The sequence below is a fragment of the Pseudogymnoascus verrucosus genome (assembly GCF_001662655.1).
Source record: "Pseudogymnoascus verrucosus strain UAMH 10579 unplaced genomic scaffold scaffold_3, whole genome shotgun sequence".
NCBI lineage: Eukaryota > Fungi > Ascomycota > Leotiomycetes > Thelebolales > Thelebolaceae > Pseudogymnoascus > Pseudogymnoascus verrucosus.
Window position 1 is genome coordinate 174,981 of NW_017263654.1, and position 26,028 is coordinate 201,008.

Sequence of the window (26,028 nt, forward strand, 5' to 3'; positions counted from 1 at the left end):
AAACCCAGCTACTTAGACAGTGGTCATATCTTCAAACTTCTAGAAGATAGAGAACAATTCTGAATCGTTCAAAGGATCTCTTAGATAGAATGCTTCAACTTCAAACAGTATGTTATTCTCCTATGGAACATATATAGGCTCCAATCTGCCGTCATAAGCATTAGTATCTCCAGAAATCTTGTGCTTCAGTATTCCAGTAGAACAACAAAACCTACAATATCCCCGGAGGGTATCGAGTCAATCAATACAAAAATATTGAAGGAAACCCCATAACTGGGAGCGCCGAAGATTAAACATGCCTCGAACTTCCATACACTGGGTTGAGGACATGTCCCACAACGACACCTTGACCCTCACAAAGCTTCTAAGGCTGCCAGAAAGATTACAAGTTGAGGAAAACTGGCTCGTAAGGCAAGAGAAGAAGATTGTATACTTACCAACCCACTTGAAAAGGTCAAGGGCTCTTATCCCACGCCTGGTCGAGAAGTTTACCAGCCCCAGCACCAAAGCAATTCTCTGCCCGAGCCACAGGTGCCTCGATCCACAGCTCATCCGTCGATTGTTTCTTTCCATAGTCGACGAGTGCACAACCCGAGTTCGCCGCTTCACGGACTCCCCTCCATCAGACCGCGATATCAGGGCGTGGTTGACTCGAGTTAAGACTATCAACTCGCTTTGGACGCAACCAATACTATATCGTTACCTTTTCAACGCAAACCCAGGTGATCCGGAGTTTGAATATACCCACAGCGAGTGCGAAGCATGTATTCTTGCCACAATAGGGGGAAACACGACGATGCTCGCTGATCTACGGATCTGTGCCATCACTCGCAGGACGAACCACGGACCAACCCCCCGCATTATCAGAATCCTCGATGGCTGGCTGTATTGGACAGGGATGGCTGAAACCATCAGAGCTGAATCCGATCCGTTATATTTGAAGGTTAGGAACGCGCGCCGTGGAAGGCCGATAACTCAAAGTTATGACTCGCACGCAATGCCGGAAACTATCAACGACAGGAGAGATGGCACGAGAGATTACAAGAGAGACGACAGGAGAGATAACAGGAGTGAGGACAGGAGAGATGACAAGGGTGATGACAGGAGAGATCAGCGAATACCTGAATCGACTGATGCAGACATCATCGGTTTCTACCTCAACCGACTATCACGAATGTCTCGCACTCACCAGAGATCCGGGCGGCCGAACAACGACAGCACTCACAGCCTTCATCCAGCCTTTCGCGACAACATTGTTTTTGACGCCTCAACTGGAATATACGGCCAACGCCAGGAAGACGACATCCCCCTAGTCCCAAGTATACCCAGCATAATACCGGAACCAAAGCGGCAGCCCCCTATGGCCAGTAGCAGCTATAGTCGTGCTGGTTCTGGCGTGGGATTTTCAAACAGTACATCGAAAATGACAGAATGGCGCCATGACGACTACGCTGAACAGCGCTCGGAAGCATATCGCAAACTAGTAGGTGCTCCTGAGAGTCCCAAGGTTGACGACAAGAAAAGCCATCCGCATACTAACACGGACTACAGGTCACCCGAGACAGCGAAGTCACACAAGACAGCAAAGAGATGGAGTGGCTCCAGCAGTATCCGTGGACCTGAGGCGATAGCTCGTCACCGTGCCAAAACATATCGAAAACTAGAAGGTAAGCCCGCAGGTTCTATCATATCCAGTACACTTTCGAGCCCGAAAATGACTTGGGAAGAATTTAAGGGAACAGTTCACCTGACCAGCCAGAATAGAAACTAGATTGATTTTAGAAGCTTGACAGGATTAAACATTACATATTTCTCTAGAATGATAGGTCCAAATGGTGGGTATTTATTTTGAAGTAGATGCTGAGTTGTGATGAGTATTCCGTCTATAACTTATGTCCCAAAGTCCTCCACTCTAAGCTTGTTCTCGACTCGACATGTAATAAACAACAAGCACCAGAAGCGGCGCTCTATTCATCGCCCGCTTCGTTTTCGTAAAGCTTTAGCAAAGCCGGTCTGAACTCCGCTACCTTTGCAAAGTCTCCAACTTTACATCTCATGTAGTCAAAGGCGACAATAGCTATCTGGTCGTCCGAATTGTCCATTACTGGGATCTTCTGGTACCTTTGACTGAAATGTGTCAAGAGGATCCTTCTCGCCTCCATCTTCTTTGCAACCCATAGAGCATTCGCTGTCGTAGAATGCTTTTTCGCTATTGCATCACCCTCTAGTTCGTTGTCGAACGTAGCCTCATGGATGAGAACAGTCGCTCCTTTTCCGATCCTTGCGAATTCAGCTGACGGTCTGCAATCCCCCGAATAGGCCACTGAGAAGCCATTGGGGAATTTCAAAACAACTGCGAGAGCCTGGTGGCAATGCGTCACTTGGCAAGCTACGATAGAGCTTAAACCATAAGCGTCGATTTCTTCGCTGCTGAAGTTGTTGGTCCAAGTATTTCCATGACTCAACCTTAGGGACTTGACACGCGAATAGCCGAAGTCTTCAACATGGGAATATTCCGACAGCCATCCAAGCATACCATCTTCAGATGAAACGATAATACTGTTGGACTTTGTTTCCTCGTGTCGGCTAGTCTCTTCATGCCATGCCCTCAGTACTGACACTGTGCCAAGGTGGTGATCAGCATGGAGATGACTGATCCAGATGACCTTCAAATCTCTGAGAACCTGGGGCATTTCATCGCCAAACACACGCTTCAGCTGACCCAATGTGTTCTCTCCGCAATCAAACAAGTAGTTCCCTACTCCAGGAACGCGTAATAGTGTAGCGGAGACATTTCGATATTTAGATGGCACAGAAGATCCGGTTCCAAGGGTTATAAGCTCTGCGTCTTTGCAGGGGATATCCTCTTGGACCTTGGCGAGCTTGGCCAGATACTCTGGATCAATTATTCTCTTCTGAGCGGCCTGGGAAAGTTGAAGGACTTCCTTATCTAGCCAATTGGGTGCTCCTGGATTCGCCGAGCTTTGCAGCTCCACCAGGACTTTAGCTGCATCAAAAGGTTTCGGCGCGACTTTATCTTCTTTGGCTTCACGTGATTCTCCCAGTTGTAGAACATCTTCGACTTGTGCTTTGATCCAATCAGTGGACTTCGATGCGTCGCTGGGAAGATTATTGTTATATGCCGGAATGGGAAATCGCTCAGAATCGACGAGATGCAGCTTTAGCTCTGCTACAGTTGCCGACTGGAAAGCAATATTATCGGGACAGCAGTCCACCGAGGATATTATATGCTTCAGGTGGCTATACTTCGCTCTGAAAGCGGCCAACCTCTCATCCGCAAAGACACCTTCGCCGAGGATCCAGTAAATAGCCTTGACGCCTTCCATGACTTTCTCTGAAGACCACTCTTTTTGATTAAGTAACCCCTCAATATAATCTGCGGATGGCAGCTCCACGACTGCGAACGCACCCCCCACTCTTTCTGGAGACATAACCATATCTGGTGTTACCGTCGTGCCAGCTTCTGTCACGACACTTTTTCCCATTGTCAAGTCGCGGAAAGAGCTGCCGGGTTTGACTCCTAGTTCTTTCGCGGCTTTAGGATCGAACTTTCCACGCTGGGGATAGTTTTTGATGATGTAAGATCGAGAGATTGTTGACCGACTTGTCGGAGGCAAACTTTCGATACGAGCTCCTGGCCAAGGATTCCGAACCAAAACATCTATGTCTGGCACATACTGATCGCTGCTCGGCAATGGTCCCTTGTATTCTTCGATCTTTCCTGCTTCGTTTCTTACAAATATGGCGGCTGGCATTTTTACCTCTGAGAGCTTCTTAGATACCAGCGCATCCATTTGCCAAGTTGAATCAAACATGTGACCAATGACCCCTTTTCGTATTTGGTTATAACGATCTTCCCTCTGTTCCGCTGTTTCTTCCAGCTTGCCGTCAAATGACATAACATCTTGCTTGCTATATTCAGAGGTCTCATCCCCAGAGATCTCTTCGTGGCTCCTCTTCCTCGTATGGTGGGAGAGTGACTGATCGGGCACTACATCCATAGCCCAGACTTGGATGTTGCTGTCAGACCAGGAAGGCGCGAAGGCGTCAGCAGCGGAAGCAAAGTCTTGTGACTCAATAATATCTAGCGGCATTCCTTTTCTGAAGATAAATCGCCGAGCGGTGGCTAACAAATGATTCATATTCTCGGCCGCGTAAATTTTTACTCTCTTTGGCTCTTCATCGTTTGTATCCCCTATTCTGCGTTTCTTTCCTTTGCCGGGATTCTCCTTCAGAGAAGCAGCCTTGGTGATTAAGACATCGGCTACAGTTAGAATCATTCCGAGAAGTCCTCCATTGTTTTGCCAACTTGTTTTCCCAGTGAGTAATATATCCTCCAATTTTGCCAGGCCGATCTTCTGCTGTATGCATGCCCTCTGCGTCCCCTCGCTGACATTCCCAATCATATAACGCTTATTATCAAAATGCAAAAGTAGTGTCGTACCGGGAGTGTCCGCTGTGGGAGTCGTGATAACCTGCACGTAGCTGCGCATTATTGCGGACTTGCTCCGTCGGCTGGATACTGGAATTTGATTCGGATGCTGCGGTCTCTTTGTGAGATCTGAAAGGATCTTCTTCAGGGGGGCACCAAGGACAAGCCAGTGACTGGGACTGGTTCTGGCCCCCTTAACCTTTGGACCTTTGATAAGCTGATGGGAGGAAATATCTCTCTGAGGGCTCCTGAAATCTATTTGTCGAACGGGCGTTGAGCTCCAAACTCTCTTCGTGTGTGATTTGGTTATCTGTAGAGCCTTTTTGTAGCCTGGATGCGCCTTTGGTATCGAGATTGTCCGCTGTGCAGGCCGAACTTCATTCCGCAGATTTCCTAGTAATGGCTGTGATACGGAAAAAAACCGACTCATGAATGCTCATCTCACTTCACAGCTCTTTCATTGGCGTCCTGTTGCTCGGTTTCGACTGTCCTTAATTTGGACCTTCAGTAAGTCGGGACAATATTTCCAGGTAAGGCTGGTTGATTAGTCAGCACATTTTTCACAAGGCTGAAATAACCCGTAGGCGTTAATCACATGAAGGGTATGGTTTTGGTGCAACGTGGGATCTCAAAATGAAATATTATATAGTTCGTAACATCAATGTCTTTGATATATTCATAAGGTATATTGTTGCGTTTGGGATAGGGACATAATTAACCTCGCTCAGTGTGGACATATACGTTTAATACTAAAATCATAAAGAGGGGGCATTTTCATTGTATTGGAGAATATCAGGCTACCATATGGCACATCCGTCTCCAACTTGTTGGGCTGTGATGCAACAGAACCAGCTTCCCAATAACCATTCATTAAATATACGATCTAGACCTTCTCGCCGACAAGGCCGTGCTTCCAGACAGTGATGTAGGGGGTGACACCATCCTCACGGTAGTTCATAAGGGCAACCCTACGATATAAGTCAGCAATCTCTTCAATCCCTTAGCGTAGAATGGATATATGACTTACATTCCATCAGGGTCCATGGACTCGCCGACGTAGAAATCGTAGTCCTTGAAGTTGCCGACGATCTTCTTGGCGTAAGTTGCGGCGCCCTTCTCGAAAGCAGTGATTTCCTCCTCAGCTGCGCCCTTCTCCTTTAGCTTCGTCTTGACGGTCTTCATGTAACCTAAAACTGTTAGTAACCAGCATAGATCACAGGACCTAAAATGCGAAGAGCATACCCTTAAGATGGCTGAGGTAGGTCTTCTTGTCAAACTGGGTTGACTGGAGACGGAAGGAGTTGACAACATTGTTGACCTGGACAGCTCCATCCTCAACGCCCTCCTCAGCCTCCTCGGCAGAAGCGTTGGCACCGGTGTCTATTTGATTGTGTCAGTTGGAGAGCCGTAACACATGCATCGAACGTTTAGGTTTGTACATACTGACTTCGACAGCGCCCAGGGTGATCATCGCACAGTCGACCTCGTAGACAACTCCATCAACCTCCTTGGGGTCGAAACTATCCGAGATCATCTCGTCGCCCGAGATAATATCCTATAGGAGAGGCATTAGCGGTCTGAGTTTCAACCAGTTCGGTAGATAATGAGAGCGGGGTCAAAGTTCGCCCCTCGCCTGGGCTATTTTGTCTCATGGAAGCCCACGAACCTTGAAAATAATCATTTTGGCGGTGACGTGTTAAAGTCAAAAGGTTGCGATAAGAAAGACGGAAGAAACTGCTGTTTGCGAAGTCCAAATTATGAAACCAACAATGGAGGGGGAGGAGAAAACTCGTGGTGGCCTTGAATCCTCAGTGTTGGTGGGGTCAATTGAAACTAGAACAAAACAAGTTAGTATCCTTAAGGCTAAAAATTCTGTCAACTTTCGGGGGGTACGAGGAGAGTTCAGCCACGGGTGGCGTGGTGGTGATACATACATCTATACGGAGTACATCTCCGTACATGTACTAGCTTACCAGCCACACAATATTCAATCCCGTCGGTAATTCAGTAACTAAGTCACATGATTTATAACTTTTAAGTGGGACACTTTTGGGGGCAAACTCATACTTCAAGGGAACCATAAACTCCGTTACTCTACTCAGGGAACAGAGCGACGATTGTCACTTTCTACTTTCTTTAGCAGTAGAAACACACGTGTGAATATATCACTGCAGACCCAAGAAGCTAGTTTACGTAAGGAGACTTAGGTTCATCGATGCCCATCGAGCCAACGCGGCACTTCCGGATGCGCAGATCTAACCGAGATTATTCGACGTTGGTGCCATAAACGGGTGAGAAGGAGTGAGGCAACATCCTCCAGACTGTCAGCAACACAACCTCTTACGTTTGCCCGAGTTGTCGCCCGTCGTGTGAACCACGATAACTGTCTTGACAATGACGAGCGCCATGGCAAACATGTCGTCCATGTCGACCAAGTCCAACAATTCCTACCTGTCCGACCTTCCGCCGCTGCCGTCATACACGCTCTCCCCCGTCGAGCCGCTCATTCCATACATTTCCGACTTCTACCTCTCCCTCCTGGCGCCATTCGCAGCTTACTGGGTCCTCTCGTTATTCTTCCACTACATCGATGTCATGGACAAATGGCCTCAGTATAGGCTCCATACGCCAGCGGAGATCCTGAAGCGCAACCGTGTATCCCGCTACGAAGTTGCCCGAGACGTTATTATTCAGCAGATCATACAAACAGCCGTTGGGGCGATACTGGGCCTGACCGAACCTGAGGAGATGGCAGGAAAGGAGGAGTACGATATTGCAATGTGGGCAAGGCGTATACGGATTGCCCAAAGGGCGCTGCCACAGCTGTTGGGAGCCCTCGGGCTTAATGCAGCCGCCATATCAAAGAATGTTGCAAGCTCTTACCCGCTGCTCGCAGGCGCAATATCAGGCGGAAACTACCCTTGGCTGACTACTGGCATCGATGTTGTCAGCGGTACTCCAGTACCGGCGTTTGCGAGTTGGGAGATAATGGCTTCGAAGACAATCTACTGGGGACTTGTCCCAGCAGTGCAGTTCTTCATTGCCATTGCCATTGTCGATACATGGCAGTACTTTTTGCACCGCGCCATGCACATTAACAAGTGGCTTTACAGTACGTTTCATTCTCTTTGCCCTCTAAATGGAGACTCATTTGCTGACATCTTATAGCTACATTCCATGCTCGTCACCACCGCCTGTATGTCCCCTATGCATACGGTGCACTCTACAACCACCCATTCGAGGGTTTCTTGCTGGATACTCTAGGCGCTAGTATCGCCTACAAGCTTTCATTCATGACCCCGCGACAAGGGATGTGCTTCTTCGTTGGGTCAACACTCAAAACCGTCGATGACCACTGTGGATATTCCCTACCCTGGGACCCCCTACAGCACATCACAAGCAACAACGCTGGATACCACGACATCCACCACCAGAGCTGGGGTATCAAGACAAACTTCAGCCAGCCATTCTTTACGTTCTGGGATCGAGTACTAGGCACGGTCTGGCAAGGCGGAAACGTCAAGTCTCGTTACGAGAGGTCTGCGAAGGCCGCCGAAGTGCTTGTCAACGCCGACAAGGTACCGCCGAAGCGAGAATAATAATACTTACACTATAATTCTTTTGTAGCCTATTGATGTATCAATTTTTTTTTGGCATGGCGCACGGGATGGTTGGGATGCGGCCTTGGTTTGCGGGAGGTTTGGCGTCATATGGGCACCACTCTAATGGACGCTGTATGAATATAGATGATCTTGACTGCAGGACAGGAAGGTTCTAGTTGCAGGTTGGTTTAAGAGCCCTTACTAATTTTAATTACATGATGCTTCTTCAGAACATGGTTGTTTGGAATACATTGCAGGAAATATTCCTCCACTTCTTCATACGAAATACAAAGCACATTATTGGAGTCTACATGAAGCCCCCTGAGTCTTCGGACCTGCAGCTGTGGCTCATGCGCCGTGAAAAATGCCGATATGTCGCTCTACTTGATATCGTGAATTATTGGACTCTCACTGTTCAGATATACTCAGCCTTACCATTTGATCTACGATAGAGAGATAAGATAGAGAGGAAGATGGATGAGAGATGAGACTTGGCAGTACAGGGTCTTGTATTTCCCCCTCGATGATGTTCTGGTTCAATCATTCTTGCTCAATCAGGTCAATTTTGTACTCTACAAAGGGGGACCTCTTGTCATCTGCGAACTCCTGCATTGGTTTCATGCATCAGACACGTTACTTACAGGTCACTCCGGTTCACCTCCTTTCGAGTAACAAACGATTCAATATTGCGGAGAAATATGCAAGAATATGCGTTGTTGATGTCTCATTGCGATGGGCCGTCCATGCCGGCCGTCCCTTTGTGGCCCGGTCGAGTTGTGTTTAGCTCCTACTGGATCCTGCTTTGGACGCGTCGTCGCCAAGCGCCAATCATTATTTCCCGTCTCATTTCAAATCCAGCCATATCGTGCCAATCAACCAACCACCACCACCACGCTTGCGGGAACTAGCTACTCTCTAGTTGCGCTCACGCTCTCCATCTTCCAAGTCCCATTGGAAGCCGAGTGTCTCTTCCCCCCAATAGATTGATCCTCAGGGGAATTAATGGGGATCAATGGGGAATTAATGGGGTTTAATCTAATATTACAGGTCCACCACCATCGACACCAAAAATCTACGGTTGAGACATTGTTCCTGGTTGAGCTGAAGCAAAACGCCATAGGTTTGGTTAGCCCAAATGTTATAACTGAGGCATTGTGCCCACCTCCTCGGCGCCTACTGAACAATGCGACACACACTATTAAACCCAGCGTTCCCCTACACCCCTCCCCCCCCAGCCCACATATATCCTCCTCGAATATATTCCTTGTCAAAGTGCCTCTTAAAACTCTTAAAACAATCAATCTAAGCGCCGTGCATCAGGTATCGTCGATCATCCCCGCTACCTGCCATACCTTTCATGCCGAGTGAATCAAGGGTTACAGCAACCGCTCCGACTGGCCCAACCCAAACGGAATATCTCTAAATCACACAACTGCATCGTCTCAAAGACGACCTCGCGCCTGCTGGTACGCAGGTCGTGTTCATACCCCGCAGTGACCGAACATCTCAGATAGAGACTGGAGAATATATCCAAGTAGATTGGATGGGTTTGGAACATATTCGGCTTGCGAACACGATGGCGCACCATTGATGATTAAATATCTACGAGTCCCATAGGCCTTGTGAAGAACCCAGTGTTTGATCGCATCGAAGATAATTAGAGTTTGGGGCTGGCCATTTTTACCACTGTCCTTTCACGTCGACCGCAATGGACCCGACCACGACTCTCATGACCTTTATGCTGTAAGTTGTTGCCCATTATGAGCTTTTTGTAACCAACACCTGTGGTTTATTCTCATTCATTGATCGGCGTCGTCTATGGGTAGTTGCATGAAAGTGGACTCCTTGAACCCTCATGACGATTCACCCAGCACGAGTTATGGGATGTGAACTAGAACCTGTATCACCTTCGCATGCACGGCATTTATCCACTTGGTGTTTGCTTTTTGAATCATGGTTACACAATAATCTTCTCCGGATATCATCTAATATGCTTATAGCCAGACATCTTCCCACGCACGATCGGTGCAACTCATCGGATCGTGGGACAACTTTTCCAAACGGTATCCGATGGAAAAGGATGCCAGGCGTGGACATGGGGAATGGAGAGGCTGCTATTCTTTCAAAGACATCATCTGCGACGGCGACACTGCGAACTCTGCGAAACGTAATGGCGGGCTGAAGATGGGACAAACATACTATTACTATGTAAGAGCCGCAATTTGGCTTTTGGTTATCAACTTACTGATTTAACCAATAGTACGAAATAGACGATGGTATTGAGATCCATGATCCCACACGGCCATTCACTACCGCATGCCAGTATCTGCCTGGTCAGCCTGTCAACTTTCTATGGGTTCCAGTCGAAGAGACTCCATTGAGAGAACGAAGCGCATCTGTAGGCGCAACAGGCACGGATATAAAGACCATGAACCCTGCCGACAAGTATCTGACCCCGCGAGCGCCACCTCCAACACCGAAATCGCTGCCACGGTTAAACACCTCTCCCGGTGTTATTGCAAGGAAGAGAGGCGCAAGGTCGACATCTCCTGTCCCTCGATCACCCTGGTCCGCTAGAGTTCTCTTCGGCCTTAAATCTCCTATTTCTGCGGCTCCAAATAATGATCGCCGGCTCTCACCCTCACGGAGCCACGAAGGCGATGCTCACATCAGCTACCCAACATTAGTGAGCAGCACAAGCAAACGAGCCACTGCCTTGGCCGGGAAGGTAGGCTCTGGAGAAACATCACCATCCACCCGGAATCCAGCACCTCGAGATGCAGCGCCACCAAACCCCTCCATCCACTCAGATAAGAGCTCACTTTCCTCCCCCTTCACATCCATCCCCCACGACAACTTCGAAGACGAATTCGAAGACGACGACAACTTCGCCAGCACCTCCCACCCCCCCATCGACGACGACGAGAAGTCCTCCATCACCTCCCTCTCCCCGCCGCCACCAAAACGCGATTTCCTCACCCTCTCACACCTCACCCTCGCCCCCGTTGAAGCAAAACCCCTCCCCCACCTCCCCTCAGACGCATGTCCCTCAATGGTCGCCTCGCCCCTCCACGTCCTCCCCCAACCCCTCTCCTTCGACGAGAGGATGAATCCCAAATCCCACTTCTCCATCGACAGCATCGCCACAAGCTTCGCCTCGCTCGCGGGGAGCCAGTTTGATAGTTCGAGTCCGTCGGCGTATGATTCGACTGATGAGTATGTGGTTACGGATGATGGGTTCGATTTTGGGTTTTCGACGCCGAAACCACCTGTTGTTCTTGAGGGGGCGGAGAGGGACGCGCAGGCGGGGAGCTTTTATGGGTATAGTCTCCCGTTTGGATCGGCTGATGAGGGGATGGAGAAACATAATCGTTCCGATAGTCTGGCAACTGTTACGCTTGAGGAAGGAGGCGCGAGGTCTTCGTTTGGGTCGCCGGTGTTCCAGAGTAACTCCCCTTCATCACCGGATAACAGGACTGTTACGGCTCTTGATGAGCTTCTTGATGAACTGGGGTATCTTGGGGATTTTATCTCCGGAGACTGATCGAATCACTGGCTGTCATACAACACCTTTGGGCTTGCGAGCCCATTGTACCGATCTTGTAATACGGTAGATAAGGCTCTACCTTGATGTATATATTTTACTTTGCTTTCAATTCGGAACGGCGCCAGGAAACTGTCTATATTCGATAGATAGAAGGGGGGAAGGAGTCAAAGGGTAAACAGCAGCGCTATCAGGCGAACTGCATATGACATAATGATACCAGGAGATGTACATAGAACATACCAACGAATGCTTATAAGGCTTCCACAGACAAATTATAACAAACAATTGAATAAACTTCCCTGTTTGCACAAATTGAAGCATTCCCCCTCTATATAAACAACTCACATCACGTGATACATGTACAACCTCCGACCCCTGCCGCAGATAAGCGCAATCTGCGTTATCGGATCGGTCCAGGGTCCAATCCCGCAAATATTTCGAAAACCGAAAGGCTTCAGAGTCACCGATTTTGTGCCCTTGCAACCATTGTCCCTTATAATTCACCGGAGTGAAGGTACCGAAGGCTGCGCGATTATACTCCTGTGCCTGGGAAAATCGATTGAGCAGAATCGCGAAAGAAGGCGCGTGTAGCGGTGTGCGCGACTAGCGGTGCAGGGACGGTCGAGTCACAAGAGGTGAGATAGCTATTCTTCCGATATACAAGAGGGAAACTAATATATGCCCAGGCCTTTTTTTCGAGTAATTTTCTACAGAGAAGCGATTCAAGATGTCGGCAGCGCTCCCGGGGAACAGGGCACTCCCCGCCTCGCAATATGATCTCGCCACCTACTGGGGCCGCGTGAAGCACGCCGCTGAGATTTCAGATCCTAGGTGAGAACAAAAACACAAAACGGGGAAAGGGTTGGGGGGGAGGAGGGCGGATTGTACGTGGTTTTTCATGGACAATAAACCCCTGGCCAAGGACGAGGGGGCTTTGGAGTCAGGAAACTATGGACGGCCGAGGGGAGAAACATTGGCTAACCAAGCGCGTTATCTAGGATGCTGTTGATATCGAAGAAGGGATTGGAAGACTCGAAGGAGTTGATTGCGAGTTACAAATTGGGCAAGATTGCGCAGATGTCCCCGGAGCTATGGCATGCGAAGAAAGTGGTGGACGCGACTATACATCCTGGTGCGTTGCCTCTTTCTCTACTCGTTCCTACACCGCTGGGGAGAATATACTGACAAGAACCAGATACGGGTGAAGCAGTAATGCTACCCTTCCGCATGTCCTCCTTCGTCCTCTCCAACTTGATCGTCACAGCCGGCATGCTAACCCCCGGCCTCGGTGTACGTCCCTCCTCCTCCCCCCCCTTTCTATTCCAACCCATAACTAACCCCCACCCCCTATAGACGACCGGCACACTCCTCTGGCAAATAACCAACCAATCCCTCAACGTCGCCATCAACAACGCCAACGCCAACAAATCCACCCCCCTCTCCACCTCCAAGATCGTGCAATCCTACCTCCTCGCCGTCGGCGCCTCCTGCTCCGTCGCCCTGGGTCTGAATGCTCTCGTTCCCCGCCTAAAACGCGTTTCTCCAGGCACCAAAATGGTCCTGGGACGTCTTGTGCCTTTCGCTGCTGTTGCGAGCGCGGGAGCGCTGAATGTGTTCCTCATGCGAGGTGAGGAAATCAGGATGGGCATCGACGTCTACCCCGCCCTATCCGCTGAGGACAAAGCCGCCGGGAAATCCGAGTCCGACGTCCCCTCTCTCGGAAAAAGCAGGAAAGCCGCAACGATAGCAGTCAGCGAGACAGCGTTATCTCGCGTGCTCAACAGCTCACCCGTGATGGTTATACCGGCCCTGGCACTGGTGAGATTGCAGAAGATGAATTGGTTGAAGAATAGCCCGCGCTTGGTGTTGCCGGTGAATCTGGGCTTGATTCTGACGACGAGTTTGGCGGCGTTGCCGTTTGCGTTGGGGGCGTTTCCGCAGAGGGAGATGGTGAGGGATGGGACGTTGGAGGAGGAGTTTCATGGGAGGGGGGGTGCGGGGGGGATGGTGGTGTTTAATCGGGGGATTTAGAAGGTAGAAAGGGGGGGGGGATAGGAGAGGGGAGAGAAAGGAGAGGAGAGAGAAAGGAGAGGGGGGAAGAAAGGGGAGGGGAGAGAAAGGATGGGGGGGTATAGATCATGCATTGGAAGTTTGATTGTGGGGACGGAATGAGAGATGGGGAAGAGGGTAGATCATGCATTGGGAGTCTTCTTGGGGGGGTTTAAGATCACAATTAGATCTTCAGAATATAGATCATGCTTTAGAAAGAAAAACACAGAAATAAGATCACACCAACACCTACAGATCACACCTCACACCTCACAAGTGATAAAAACAACCCACAAGTGGAACCAACCCACCACCATATCATGTGCCTTCCCCCCAATCACGTGTCAACCCAACATCCTCACTTCCCCAAAATAGGGGGTCCAATTCGCCACTACGGCACTCCATTTACCGGTCTGCTGGCCATCTCATAATACAAATCAGACATAGACGGCAAGGAGCGAACAAAACCTGGTGTGGAAATTTGAGGCGACTTCGATATCTTTCGATGCCGCGATCTGGCCCGGTGGCGAGTTAAGCCACACAACCCACTCCAACCCACTCCACGACGGTAGACGGTAAACGGGAGATGGTAGACGGGTTCGTTCTTATCCCCCAGCGGAACGGCTTCCATGCAGGCAGGACTTCTTGGCCAAGATGGAGACTGGTAAGCGGCGTTGTGTGGTGGGAGATCGGGGTGTGGTGTGTGTGGTGGTGGAGACGGAATCTGTCGTGCTGCCTGCTGCAGTGTGCTGGGATGGGCTGTACTGTACGGTGGTGGGTTGGTGGTACTGACCCATCCGGCAGGAGTTACTCTAGGGGGGGTGAGGGGCGAGGGCGAGGGGGAAGGAGTGGGAGCGATGGGTGCCGAGAGTTTGTATGCACCTACTACTACTGTACATAACATACGTAGATGTGTTTGTATCGGTTTCTTCCTCAAAGGATCAGGGAGTCTCGCCGAATGATGTATCTACCACCGCCGCTGTTATCGATCACTTGCGGAGTCCGTAGGCAACGTTGACGTGACTACTCTACCGCTACCGGCGATGGATAAGGGCACACTCACCACCACGCCACGACAGTATGAGATGGAGTGGACGGAGGCAGGCCTGTCGCCTGGCCGGGTAAGTACTGGATGTGACATTTGTTGCCGCGGGGCGAGGGCGGGATGGGTTGGGGTTGGATTGTAAGTACTTCCTCACAGTACAGTAGAGTACAGTACACCTACAAGTATCGTAGTCAGCCAACCCAACTGTAGACTGCTGGAGCGCGGTGGTGGTGGTAGGGTGGAGATGGATGGGATGGGATGGATGGCACGCCCCCTTCTAGGTCTCACAACGGACAGCGGTAGTAGGAGGTGGTGGTGGTGGGTGACACCGAACACCGAGTGAGCGTTGGTTTGTTGGGATTAACTTTTTATATGTTTTGTAGTTTGTAGGGTAGCACTGTATTACTATATTATTATATTACCATAGTAGTAGTAGTAGTAGTAGACGTTGTTGTGTCCACGGTGATAGATTCATAGAGTGGGAGTAGGACAGTAGAATATACAAAAGTGTAGAGTGTAGAGTACCTCACCACAGATAGCGATAACGAGCAGAACCGGCGTAATTGAACACGGTCTGTCTGTCGGTCGCGTCCAAGCGAGTCCAGTCCAGCGACCATTCCTTCCCCATCATTCCCCCATACAAGCCATTCGGACATTCGGACACAGGGTCCAATAATCGTATGTTAATGGCTCAGGACAAAGAGTCGTTACATGCAGACAGATATACTAACGGTAAATATTTATATTACAACCCATCTTCCTGCACATACATATATATACCCATAACACAGCCATACGACCATATCATACAACCATACCATATAACCATCCTAACGAACAGAGTTACAAGCCCAATAAATCGTCCGTTGAGCGGGGAGGGGGTGAGTGTTGTACCATATCACCCATATCACTGTACTGTACTGTACTGTACTGTACTCCAACGCACTCTATGAGGAGAAGTACACTAAAACCACACTACACTGCAGTAGACTGACTAACTGACTACTTTATAGTGCAATACATCACACCTGCACTACATTACAGTCTATACTCATGTACCCCGTAACTGCGCTGTGTACGCTAGATTATACGCTTATTCCACTACTACCACCCTCTACTACCACTACTGCCACTACTAACATCAGAAGAACCCCCAGCTGGTCAATAATTTACTCTACACTGTATCATCCCCCCAAATCATGAATCTGAACTAGAGTTACAATAATCCTAATATCCTAAAAACTAACTCTACTACACGATAACCTCTCCTCCTCTCCCCGTAAACCGTTTAAATGGCCTTTGCCCATTAATTGCGAGCATCTTTTTGAATCTTTGCGTTCATTTTAAGAGTAAAAAACCCTGGAGAGTACTTTGCTACCCACCCCTCCCTCCCAAAATATCGATGACCCGAGTCTGTTCTGGTCAAATCGATTTGCCCTCCCTCGCCATCTCGCCAACGCGCTCCCTCGCTCGCCCGCCCGGCCTAGGGTAAGACCACCACGAAACAAACCTCAATCCTTCATTCTACCCCCCCAAAGGGCTTCCCATAACATATCTTTGGCTACGCTTCTTCTTGGCTATCAAATGCTGCACTCTTGACGCCGCAGCCTCGAGGCTACCTGCTGAATCTCAACTCGAGCCCCGGCAACATCTGGCTCTCCCTTCTCCGCACCGCACCCAACACTCGGTTTCACTCGCTATATCAGCGAGAGCGCCAGTGCCCACGACACTGCAATGACGACGCCCTCAGCGACGACTGCTGTTCTACCTCAGTCCGATGTCCATTTCGGCTACTCTCACCATCAAAACTACCAGCCAAATTCCGCGTCCTTTCGAGCCAACGGCAACCTGGTCAAGGCCACCGCTCGTCGGGGTCCAGCATACAAGTTCCCTCCCCCATCGAGCAATCTCACCGCGCCCGCTCTGGACGTGGCCGCTCTGCCTCACGTAGAAGAGTCCCACAGACCTCACTTATACGAGGAGGACGATCAGACTCCGATCATGCCACAGGTGCAGACCGCCACCACACTGCAGACCCCCAAGAAGCGGCCGCGCTCTCGCGAGCCCGACTGGAGAAATTTCTACAAGAATGGACTGCCCAAGGAAATCATCGTGATCGATGACTCCCCGCCGCCTCGAGCCTCAGCATCGGTCGAGGCCGTGGCCAGCGGTCCTCGATCCGACAATAATGGCGCCAATGCGGCGGCGGCTTTGAGGCACGCTGCTAAAAAACGGAAACGTGACGACATGTACGATCCGATATACCATATCAAGGCTGGGCCTTCACAGACGCGAAGTCCGCACTACAAAGGCTCGAATGCGAGTTCGACCATATCTACCGATCGCACGACGTCAGCGATACAGACTACGGCCGCGACGTCGCTGGGGTCGCAATATTCGAATAATGGCTCGCGAGCGTACCCGGTCGACGACACGACGCAGCCGGGTCAGAAGAGGAAGAGGGTCGCGACACGACAACAGCTGGCTAACGAGGCGAAGAGGAGAGAGATTGAAATTAATGGCGATGCTTTCACAAATTATAGGCCTCCGCCGAGGCCACCGATAAAGGCCCCCGAGGTCAATGTCAAGGTTATGCAAGATGTAGGTTGCCTGCTTTTCGGGAATTGTCAACATACTGACTCGTTATAGAACTCGCATACCAAGAACAGCAAAGTGGATGATGAGGATGGACATTATATCGTGGTTCCTGATACGGATCTCACGGAGAGATGTGAGTATCATTTACTGCTATTATTCTGAATTTAGGCTGACATTTTGAAAGACGAAGTACAGAAGCTTCTCGGCCAAGGCACATTCGGCAAAGTCGTTCAGGCCCGGGACCGCAGGAGAGGCGGCTCTTTAGTTGCCATTAAGATTATTCGATCCGTCCAGAAATACCGAGACGCTTCCCGAATAGAGCTGCGAGTATTGTCTACTCTGAAAGCCAACGACACTGAGAACCGGAACAGGTGTATACATTTCCGCGACTGTTTTGACTACCGCGGACATATCTGTATCGTCATGGATCTGATGGGACAGTCGGTATTCGATTTCCTCAAGGGAAACAGCTTTACGCCGTTTCCCAACAGTCAGATCCAGAGCTTTGCTCGTCAGTTATTCACAAGTGTTGCCTGTGAGTACCATCCATTCCCCCCAAAAAACGTTTGCACATATACTAACACCCAAAAAGTTCTTCACGACCTGAATCTGATACACACGGATCTCAAACCCGAAAACATCCTCCTCTGCGAGAACGCATACCAGACCTTCACATACAACCGCAAAATCCCCTCCTCCTCGACGCAAATCAACCGCCAAGCGGGACAGCGGAAAGTATTACTCGACACCGAAATCCGACTCATCGACTTCGGGTCTGCGACTTTCCAGGACGAGTACCACTCCTCTGTCGTCTCCACGCGGCATTACCGCGCGCCGGAGATTATCCTGGGGCTGGGCTGGTCGTATCCTTGTGATATCTGGAGTATTGGGTGCATACTTGTTGAGTTCTTCACGGGTGATGCGCTGTTCCAGACGCATGATAATTTGGAGCACTTGGCTATGATGGAGAGTGTGGTGGATGCGAAGATGGATCCGCATCTCATCCAGCAGGTCAATAAGATGAGCCAGAGGAGTAGTGGGGGAAATGGGACTGCGGTTGCAAAGTAAGTTATTCCATCTTTCGACAGTTTCGAACATAACTAACACAAACTTAGATATTTCAAACGCATGAAGCTCGACTATCCAACCACAGAAACAACCCGAGCATCAAAACGATTCGTCAAAGCCATGAAAAAGCTAGAGGTAATTCCCATTCCTCCCTCCCTCCCCTTCCCTCCCTCCTCTCCATTGGCCTTCAACTAACACCACCCCCCAGGACATCATCCCCCGGAACAACGACTTCTGCACTCACTTCCTCGACCTCCTCAACCGCATCTTCGTCTACGACCCCAGCGACCGCATCACCGCCAAGCAAGCCCTCCAACACCCGTGGTTCAAAGAAGTCGCCACCCCCGACGACGGCACGGAAGCCATCAAGATCAAACTCCAGCGCGAGAAGGAGAGGGATGAACGGCATAGGGCGAATGGGACGGGGGCCGGGGTGGGGGTGCATCATTATCAATGACATGACACCTTGCCTTGAGAGTCGTGGGATGGGATAGGAGTAAAAAATGGAAATAGGAAATGGGGAATGATCATTGTGTGTTAATGGGGGGGGCCAACGGAAATAGTGTGCCCCGGATGTGCGATGATTTACAACCCCCACAGCCGCATCGCCGCCGTGCTGCTACCGTCTAGCTCCATATGGTGCTGGGTGGGTGAGTGGGCAGACGACAATGGTGGGAGGGGTGAGTTATTTTAATGACGGACTGGTGGGCGTTTTCGGGGAGACGGGGGGAACAAGGGCGCAATATGTATGTGGAACGGTGGATGGATGGATGGATGGGGGGGGGGGAGTAATGAATGTTGGGGGTATCTTGTCTATATAGGTGTATGTCCTTTCGTTCTATACACTTCTTGGATTGGAGATAAGTGCTTTGTTGTTGTGATATCCTCGACGGGCGTGTTGTCTGTTTGGATGGGTGGTGATTGGGCTTTGGTAGATGTCTGTTTGGTGATGGACATGCCTTGGATAGAACCTGTGCAGGAGGACTGGTGTGCGGTGCATAGTGTCAATCTATCACGGAAAGAAGAGGGACACAGGAATAGGCACAGGTTATATATAACAGATAACGGACACGAAAAGTTTCCAAAAGGACTTGAGAAAAGCTGAGGCCTCAAATATCAAATATTCACCACCATACCTATCTATCATACACTATATAATACACCACAAAAACCACAACACAACATAACCAAAGCCTCATTCATAACACTTGTGCCCATTCCATTCATTATGAATCATACCATACCTCCCCACCAACGCCCGCTAATCTACCAGCAATCACCATCATCTCCCTCCCTCCCCCAATGCATATCTACATATTCATCTCCCCTCGCGTTCATCATCATCCCGCCCCTGCGGCTCCGCAGGCGTCTGCGCCCCAATAACCCATCCAATCCCTCCAATCATCGTACTCATCGCCGCGCTCCTGAGCTGATCCCTCTTCCGCACTGTAGACTGCTTTACCCCATCCTCCGCCTCCTCTGCCACCCCACCCACACCTCCATCTCCGCCCCACCCTCCCTTCTCCGCATACGCACCCGCACCAGAACCCCCACCACCACCCTTCACACTCGTCAACGCCGCAATCGACCTCTGAGCTTGCGCCGCACTCGCGCGCGTCAAATCAAGGAGGGACATCGGCGCCTCCGCCCCAGTACGGGATTTGGCACTACTCATTGGCGCGCTGGCCCTGGAGAGGGTGGCTGGGGGCGGATCAATCCCAAACCGACCAGGCATAGCCGTATCATCACCCTGCTCATCCCACGCATCCTCCTGCTCCGCCTCCTGTCTAATCTTCGCATCTAGCTCCTCCTCGCATCGTCTGAATACATTGAGGATTTCTTGGAGTGCGGGGGGAGGAGCGATAAGGAGGGCTTGGGAGAGACATTCCATCCGTTGCTCTAGATGGCGGATCTCGGGGTTGGCGCTGGAGTTGCCGACGTGGCTGGGCTTGAGGGTGTGCGCGTTGAGACGGTATTTACCGGTTTGGAAGGCCGCTTTCCAGGAGTAGTTGTCGAGGACCTTTAGGGGGGGGTGGGCGACTGCTCCGCCCTTTGGGAGGGGGGTGGAGGAGGGAGAGGAGGGGGGTTTAGAGTAAGCGTCCCCGCTGATGGAGGGGAGGCGATTAACGACGTACGAGTAAGCCGTCTCGAAATCGTTCTCGGAGAGCGCGGCATCGATACACATACTCGTGATACGCCACCTCGCAATAGCCATTTGCTCATCCACCTGCTCGGGCGACATCTGGGATCGCCCCTCGAGATCCCGGACTGTGAGGCCCGCGAGCACGATCTTGGAGCCGAAGGAGAGGAAGTTGTCGATGTCAGTGTATGTGCGTGTGTTTTGTGCGAGGACCTTCTCGACCAGCGCGATGGGGTCGCCGTGCGTGTGGATCACGGAGGGGCGGTAGGGGGAGCCGGAGTTGAGGACGAGGCGGTAGTTGGCAAAGTGGTTGGCGGCGTCGGAGAGATGGAGGATGCGGTCGCGGGGGAGGGAGGTGCGGAGGGTGTCGGGGAAGGCGTTGAGGCTGGTAGGGATTATGAGGGGTGTTGTGTGGGTAGCTGGGGATTGGGGGACTTACATGTCGAGACATTTTTTGACGCCGCCGCGGGTTTTGTTGGGGTTGTTGGCATTGTTGAAGGCGTGCATTGCTGAGGCAATAATTGTGGAGGATAGTTCTTCTTTGGATAGAGGGGGTTCTGGGGAGTTTTCATATAGAGATCGAGCAGTAGCGTAGCCTGGTCATGAAGGTTTAGTCAAATATGCATATGGTACAACAAACGGGATTCACTTACGACCATGAGTCAAAAGAGCAGTCAGTATCTCTTTTTCCACCGCACCTCGGAGTATTTGACCCAAAACACCACGGCCTCTTTGGGTAGTTGCACCTTCCGAAGATGGGGGTTTGCCCCAATCATGCAGCCACAATACCTCTTTCCTTGCGCTTACCCAGAGCTTGTCATCAGCACCTGCGGAGCCTCCTAACTTATTCAGATATTCTTTTAAGACTGTATGCTGATACGACTCGGGTTGGTTATGAAGCATAGATCCGGTCTTCTCAATAGAAGTGTGAGCCCCAGCTTTGAGGAGCAAGTACGAGCTTGTGATAAGGGCTTGAAGCAGGTCAACGGCTGCCTGCGTCGGAGCCGAGAAATCTTGCTCGTCATTCTTTAGGAAGGAGAGTAGCTCTTCGATATGTTCCCTTACTGGCTTCCCATCTTCTGACAGGTCGGGAACAGGGGCTAGCCGACCCGCGGCTGTTTCCAGTGAACTTATTGATGGCAGCTTCAAACGAGTGATGACGTTACGCAAAATGCGGTGAGCCTCTGACAATGCCGGCATGGAGTCTCCAGGCATACGAAAGGAGGCAGTGAGAGCACAGTGTCCATAGCGTTCGTTGATTTGACGGCGGTCTTCTTGGGAAAGCATTGCGTCCGAGTCCCCATAGCTACCAAGATCTACATCAGCTGATCCTCCCCATTGCTCGATGGCATCTGAAACTGCGATATACGAGGCGGGATTCTGGTTTATGATCCAAGCAAATACCGCATCCCAATCTTGATATTGTGAGCCTTGTGAAGGCACAGCGCCTTTCAAGGGCACAACAGTTTGCGCTCCCATTGCTGATAACGACATCTTCCGACGCTTCCATTGATTATTTCCATAAAGCCACGGTCCAGCCAGGCAGCGAAGATCACGAGCCAATGTGCTGTCCTTCAGCTCGTTCCCATTGTCGGTACGCATGGTTTTCGAGAATAGAAAGTCCACGGCTTCGACTGTGCCTAAACTTTCGAACCATTCTAGGGACTGCGTCTCGGTTTCTGCGGGGTGGTATTCGTAGTTGCGCCGTAAGAGCGGGAGGACAGTTGCAAGCACCCAGTCCCTGAGATAATCGGACCGTTCCAGAAATGGGGCCAGGAGCTCTGGCAACTGAGCAATCAAGCCAGTTTGTTGATCAATCCTATAGGCTCGGTGCAGAAGGAATAGAATTAACGGGTCGTCGGGCGCATCGTCGTGGGTCTGGTCCATTCGCAAAGACAGAAGTCTAAGCTTCCGGACCTTCTTGCTGGCAGCTGCATTGCTGAGGCCCACGATGGGGGTCGTATCTATGACAGTTTCGTCTCCTGATATATGGCCGGAATCGTATTCGACAAGGAGCTGGACATATTCTGAGCTGTCGAGACTCTCAGGGAGATAGGTGAGGAGGATTCGCAAAATCAAGTCATGTAGCGTCTTTGGGTGGGTAGCTAGCAAGGCGTGAAGTGTCCTGATATCTGCTCTGATGGCCGCTTGAACGGCGAGCAGAATAACTTTCGCTGGGGGGAGGTCCAAAGTCGCCATACTCATTTGCAACCATGTAGATATTTGGCGGATTGCTCAGAGAAGGCATCTGAAATATTATATAATATTCATGAGAGCTCTCACATACCCCAAAGTTTACAGATACGTAGCTGGTCCAAGCAGTATAAGGTTTCAGGCCATAAGGCACCCATGCATGGATTGTTCCGCTGCGGCAACGACGACGCTCGCGGGATCACGAACAACCAGAGTAACGAGAGCGAAGATACCAAAGAATTGGCAATTGACCACCCAAGATGTCGTCAGGATATGGACTTAATGGAGGTATGTCAATTGAACGCACAATGCCTTGCCATTGGCATCATTTGCGCTCCCTGGCGACCCTGAGCCAACACTTACTAAATCAATAAATAGGTTCATCCCGATGCTTCCCATTCTGGCAAGAAGTTCTAGCTTGCTACGTCGTCAACACAAACTCAGATGATACCTCTGGAAAGAGGAAGTGCCAGCCCATCCTTGAGGATTACTACGAGTGTCTACACCACAAGAAAGAGGTACGGCCAGACCCAGCGACACCCAGATAGTCAGAATCGTCAGTTATTGCAGGTGCTAACCTCAACCTAATAGGCACACCGTGTTGGTGTGATACAGACGGCATACCGCAAGCACCAAGCAGCAAACCCTCGGGAGGACGCACCCAAGGCGGGAGAAGTGAGGAACTTGGGATTATTAGATAAGGACGACGATACGACGGCCCCAGGAAGAAAATAAGACAGCAGTTGAGGAGAATTGGGAGCGAATTGTACATAAGACCGGTTATGAGTTAGGTTGTTTGTCAACTATCTGAACCTATATTACCTGAACAGCTTTGTTTTGACTTTCTTTACTTCTATTGTGAACGGCTATTCCTCGAAATGCCCTCTGAGTAGAGAGCTTAACCACGGACAAGGCGACGTTACCCGAGTCTCCCATTGGCTACATACAGCGCACAGCATCAAGCAGTGCTTCCCAGTGTGAATGTCTTTGATCTTAGAGGGTACCTTTCAGGCAATAGTATTCAAAGTTATTGAATTATTACTCCTGGCCCCTTAGGATCCCTCCAGCCCCATTGAAGGAGGAGAGGAAACTTGCGTAAACACATACGTATAAGTCAAAGGAAGTGTGGTTTCATTAAGTTCAATACAATTGTAAGCCAGGTCATGACTGTCCGGCTTAACGCTGTGAAATGTCGAATGCCTGCCCCGTATTTCCTGTTGCCAGTTACTATGGAGGGAGCAGAAGCGCTTGTTGTGAATTCACCTCTGAACACAACCTTCAATTTCTCTTCACGACAACACCTTCCTTGGTGGCCACTCACGTGAACGGTTTTGGAACAAAGACATCGCCGTCAATATGCCATCCTGCCGTGGTATAACGTTGTCGATAACGTCGGCTTCGGATTCGAAAGTATATCCAGAGTTCCCTCACCCAGAAACCTCCCAGTTCCAAAACAGCGAATCATTTGCTCTACCAGGTAACAATACCAAGGCGACGTCGTCATTGCCTAGCAAAGAGAAACCAGGAAACAATGCTCCCGACTCATCCAACCCCTATGCTTCCGTCTACATTCCATCCTTGCCTGGTAAGCATAACGTCGTTCTATGTTTTAAGCGTTCCTACCTAACACCCTTCACAAGGAACCCGATTTGTTGTGCAGTATTCCATAGACCCACCACATACAGACGGCATAAACGTTTTCCTTAAGCTGTTTATGAACGGTCGACACGTCACGTCATGGGGAATAGATCCCAGAACCATGCCGGTGGGACGGGCTATGTTGGGCCTTTTCGAAGCCGACAAGAAGCTGAAGTCGAAAGCATTGATACCTAATCCAGCAGAAACCAAACCGTTCTATTTCAATGATCAGAAGCAAGACGTTTCGGCAGCTGAGAATGGTGGTGTAATTGAAGTCAGGGTCTTCAGAGCTTGTGGAAAAAGGCGTCGGGGTGCAATCCTTGACGTATTCAGAGGTGGTCAGGATAAGTATGGAATTGAGTAAGTTTATGCAGCAAGTTCGTTTTAATTTTGAGTACTTACATAAATTCAGGTTCAAGTCCTCTGGGCTTCTTGAAAAGAGCAGGTACAAGTATTTCGACTGGCTCTTGGAGGACCCAAAAGATGACCCCTTTGTGACGTTCCGCTTCCACTACCGCAGCTGGGACTCTCTCGAAGCCTTACAGCTTGTTCCTGGGATGTGCAACCGTGAATTATTGCCAGCATTCTCCATAAAGAACAGCCTCAGCACACCCAACCTCTCTGGAGCTAACCCCACCCTAACTGGCTCTGGAGTTATCAGTAGATTCAACAAAGCCACAACTAACAATGGACCAGAGCACCGCAACCGCTCACGGAGTCCGGGTGCTTCATTGCCAAATAAAAAGATTGAGAACACCATCTTTGGTCAAATGGTCGCCAAAGACACTGCTCTTTCACAGGTCCAGTCCAAGCAGGCGACACAGCCAGATGTTAATAAGCTAAAGAAGAAGTTACAGATTCCCACATCGATATTTTCCACCGCAAACAAAGAAAAGTGGATAAGCCAGGAGAATCTCCAGCTGGACGTAAGGCCTCTCCCAGAGCCTCCCGCAGGACAGTCTCATGGTAGAAACCTTTCTGCGTCTTCAATGGCATTCTCCATTGCGCCGTCTTTACGGTCTTGGGCAGATGGTGATTGGAGTGAATCCCCTGAACCAGTATTATGTGTTGCAGCCGAACTACAAGTCCTCCACAGCCTCCAGCTTAACCAGTATGGGCGCAAAAAGTCAATCTTCGATGATGATAGTACTACCTCCAGTGCTAGCGATCACGATGATGCGTACGGCGATATTGACCAATCCTTTCAACTTTCTCTTTCTGCACCACCGGTCTATCCGAAGAATAATATGTCTCCGGTTAAAAGGTCTCCAGTCAAAAAGCCAACAGCTCGCGGTCTCCCTCTTTCGACCAGTGCTATCTTTCCTCCTCCAGCCATGAGACGGGATAGAATGCGGCGCATCCGTTTCAAGGACCAAAAGCGAGGTTCCAACTCCCCTACGGAAGGCTATGAAGCTGACCATGAAAGCCTCCCTAAATATCGTGGCTCAGGTCGTCCTAGCACCAGCGGTCTGCCTGCCAACATGAAATTATCTCAGGTTCCACCTCGGCTACTTGCTGTCAACTCTGGTTTCAGCTTCGAGTTCAACAACCCCTGTGAAGCTGATGGAAGTAGCGAAGGTAATGAGGACGCCACTCTCAGAATCAAAAGCGGAAAACCTGAAGAGCGCAGCGGTGAAGGCCCCAGAAACCAAAACAGAGAAAGGAAATGAAGATAACTATAAATCCCCAGGCACT

General features: G+C 50.2%; 10 protein-coding genes across 10 annotated transcripts; 7 read left to right on the plus strand and 3 right to left on the minus strand.

Annotated features, from left to right (window-relative positions):
- Positions 1–295: 295 nt before the first annotated feature.
- On the plus strand, positions 296–1,737 carry VE01_01070 (uncharacterized protein; the record flags this gene model as incomplete). The annotated part of the gene is made up of 3 exons (XM_018270598.2): positions 296–1,483; positions 1,552–1,667; positions 1,728–1,737. 2 exons carry the CDS (start codon positions 296–298, stop codon positions 1,621–1,623), a joined length of 1,260 nt encoding a protein of 419 aa, XP_018134449.1. The 3' UTR covers positions 1,624–1,667; positions 1,728–1,737.
- Positions 1,530–4,939, minus strand: VE01_01071 (uncharacterized protein). The gene has a single exon (XM_018270599.2). It carries the CDS (start codon positions 4,881–4,883, stop codon positions 1,968–1,970), a length of 2,916 nt encoding a protein of 971 aa, XP_018134448.1. The 5' UTR covers positions 4,884–4,939; the 3' UTR covers positions 1,530–1,967.
- A 214-nt stretch (positions 4,940–5,153) lies between these two features.
- Positions 5,154–6,326, minus strand: VE01_01072 (uncharacterized protein). The gene is made up of 5 exons (XM_059463326.1): positions 6,120–6,326; positions 5,897–6,008; positions 5,696–5,833; positions 5,481–5,640; positions 5,154–5,421 (listed from the first exon to the last, which is right to left on the minus strand). The coding sequence occupies exons 1-5, from the start codon at positions 6,132–6,134 to the stop codon at positions 5,337–5,339; spliced, it is 510 nt and encodes a 169-aa protein (XP_059320057.1). The 5' UTR covers positions 6,135–6,326; the 3' UTR covers positions 5,154–5,336.
- A 173-nt stretch (positions 6,327–6,499) lies between these two features.
- Positions 6,500–8,366, plus strand: VE01_01073 (uncharacterized protein). Its single transcript, XM_018270601.2, has 2 exons — positions 6,500–7,565; positions 7,622–8,366. The coding sequence occupies exons 1-2, from the start codon at positions 6,848–6,850 to the stop codon at positions 8,050–8,052; spliced, it is 1,149 nt and encodes a 382-aa protein (XP_018134446.2). The 5' UTR covers positions 6,500–6,847; the 3' UTR covers positions 8,053–8,366.
- An 881-nt stretch (positions 8,367–9,247) lies between these two features.
- Positions 9,248–11,824, plus strand: VE01_01074 (uncharacterized protein). The gene is made up of 3 exons (XM_018270602.2): positions 9,248–9,798; positions 10,056–10,263; positions 10,316–11,824. The coding sequence occupies exons 1-3, from the start codon at positions 9,764–9,766 to the stop codon at positions 11,597–11,599; spliced, it is 1,527 nt and encodes a 508-aa protein (XP_018134453.1). The 5' UTR covers positions 9,248–9,763; the 3' UTR covers positions 11,600–11,824.
- A 216-nt stretch (positions 11,825–12,040) lies between these two features.
- On the plus strand, positions 12,041–13,633 carry VE01_01075 (uncharacterized protein; the record flags this gene model as incomplete). The annotated part of the gene is made up of 5 exons (XM_018270603.2): positions 12,041–12,237; positions 12,289–12,433; positions 12,601–12,734; positions 12,798–12,892; positions 12,956–13,633. Exons 2-5 carry the CDS (start codon positions 12,330–12,332, stop codon positions 13,631–13,633), a joined length of 1,011 nt encoding a protein of 336 aa, XP_018134452.1. The 5' UTR covers positions 12,041–12,237; positions 12,289–12,329.
- A 2,261-nt stretch (positions 13,634–15,894) lies between these two features.
- On the plus strand, positions 15,895–19,538 carry KNS1 (dual specificity protein kinase kns1). The gene is made up of 6 exons (XM_018270604.2): positions 15,895–17,297; positions 17,346–17,427; positions 17,479–17,829; positions 17,887–18,358; positions 18,410–18,497; positions 18,571–19,538. The coding sequence occupies exons 1-6, from the start codon at positions 16,431–16,433 to the stop codon at positions 18,817–18,819; spliced, it is 2,109 nt and encodes a 702-aa protein (XP_018134451.1). The 5' UTR covers positions 15,895–16,430; the 3' UTR covers positions 18,820–19,538.
- On the minus strand, positions 19,465–22,785 carry VE01_01077 (uncharacterized protein). The gene is made up of 3 exons (XM_018270605.2): positions 21,156–22,785; positions 20,942–21,098; positions 19,465–20,887 (listed from the first exon to the last, which is right to left on the minus strand). Exons 1-3 carry the CDS (start codon positions 22,705–22,707, stop codon positions 19,681–19,683), a joined length of 2,916 nt encoding a protein of 971 aa, XP_018134450.2. The 5' UTR covers positions 22,708–22,785; the 3' UTR covers positions 19,465–19,680.
- A 131-nt stretch (positions 22,786–22,916) lies between these two features.
- On the plus strand, positions 22,917–23,522 carry VE01_01078 (uncharacterized protein). The gene is made up of 3 exons (XM_018270606.2): positions 22,917–22,983; positions 23,074–23,213; positions 23,287–23,522. The coding sequence occupies exons 1-3, from the start codon at positions 22,956–22,958 to the stop codon at positions 23,428–23,430; spliced, it is 312 nt and encodes a 103-aa protein (XP_018134445.1). The 5' UTR covers positions 22,917–22,955; the 3' UTR covers positions 23,431–23,522.
- A 529-nt stretch (positions 23,523–24,051) lies between these two features.
- VE01_01079 (uncharacterized protein) lies at positions 24,052–26,003 on the plus strand (the record flags this gene model as incomplete). The annotated part of the gene is made up of 3 exons (XM_018270607.1): positions 24,052–24,280; positions 24,336–24,693; positions 24,746–26,003. The coding sequence occupies 3 exons, from the start codon at positions 24,052–24,054 to the stop codon at positions 26,001–26,003; spliced, it is 1,845 nt and encodes a 614-aa protein (XP_018134444.1).
- Positions 26,004–26,028: the final 25 nt, after the last annotated feature.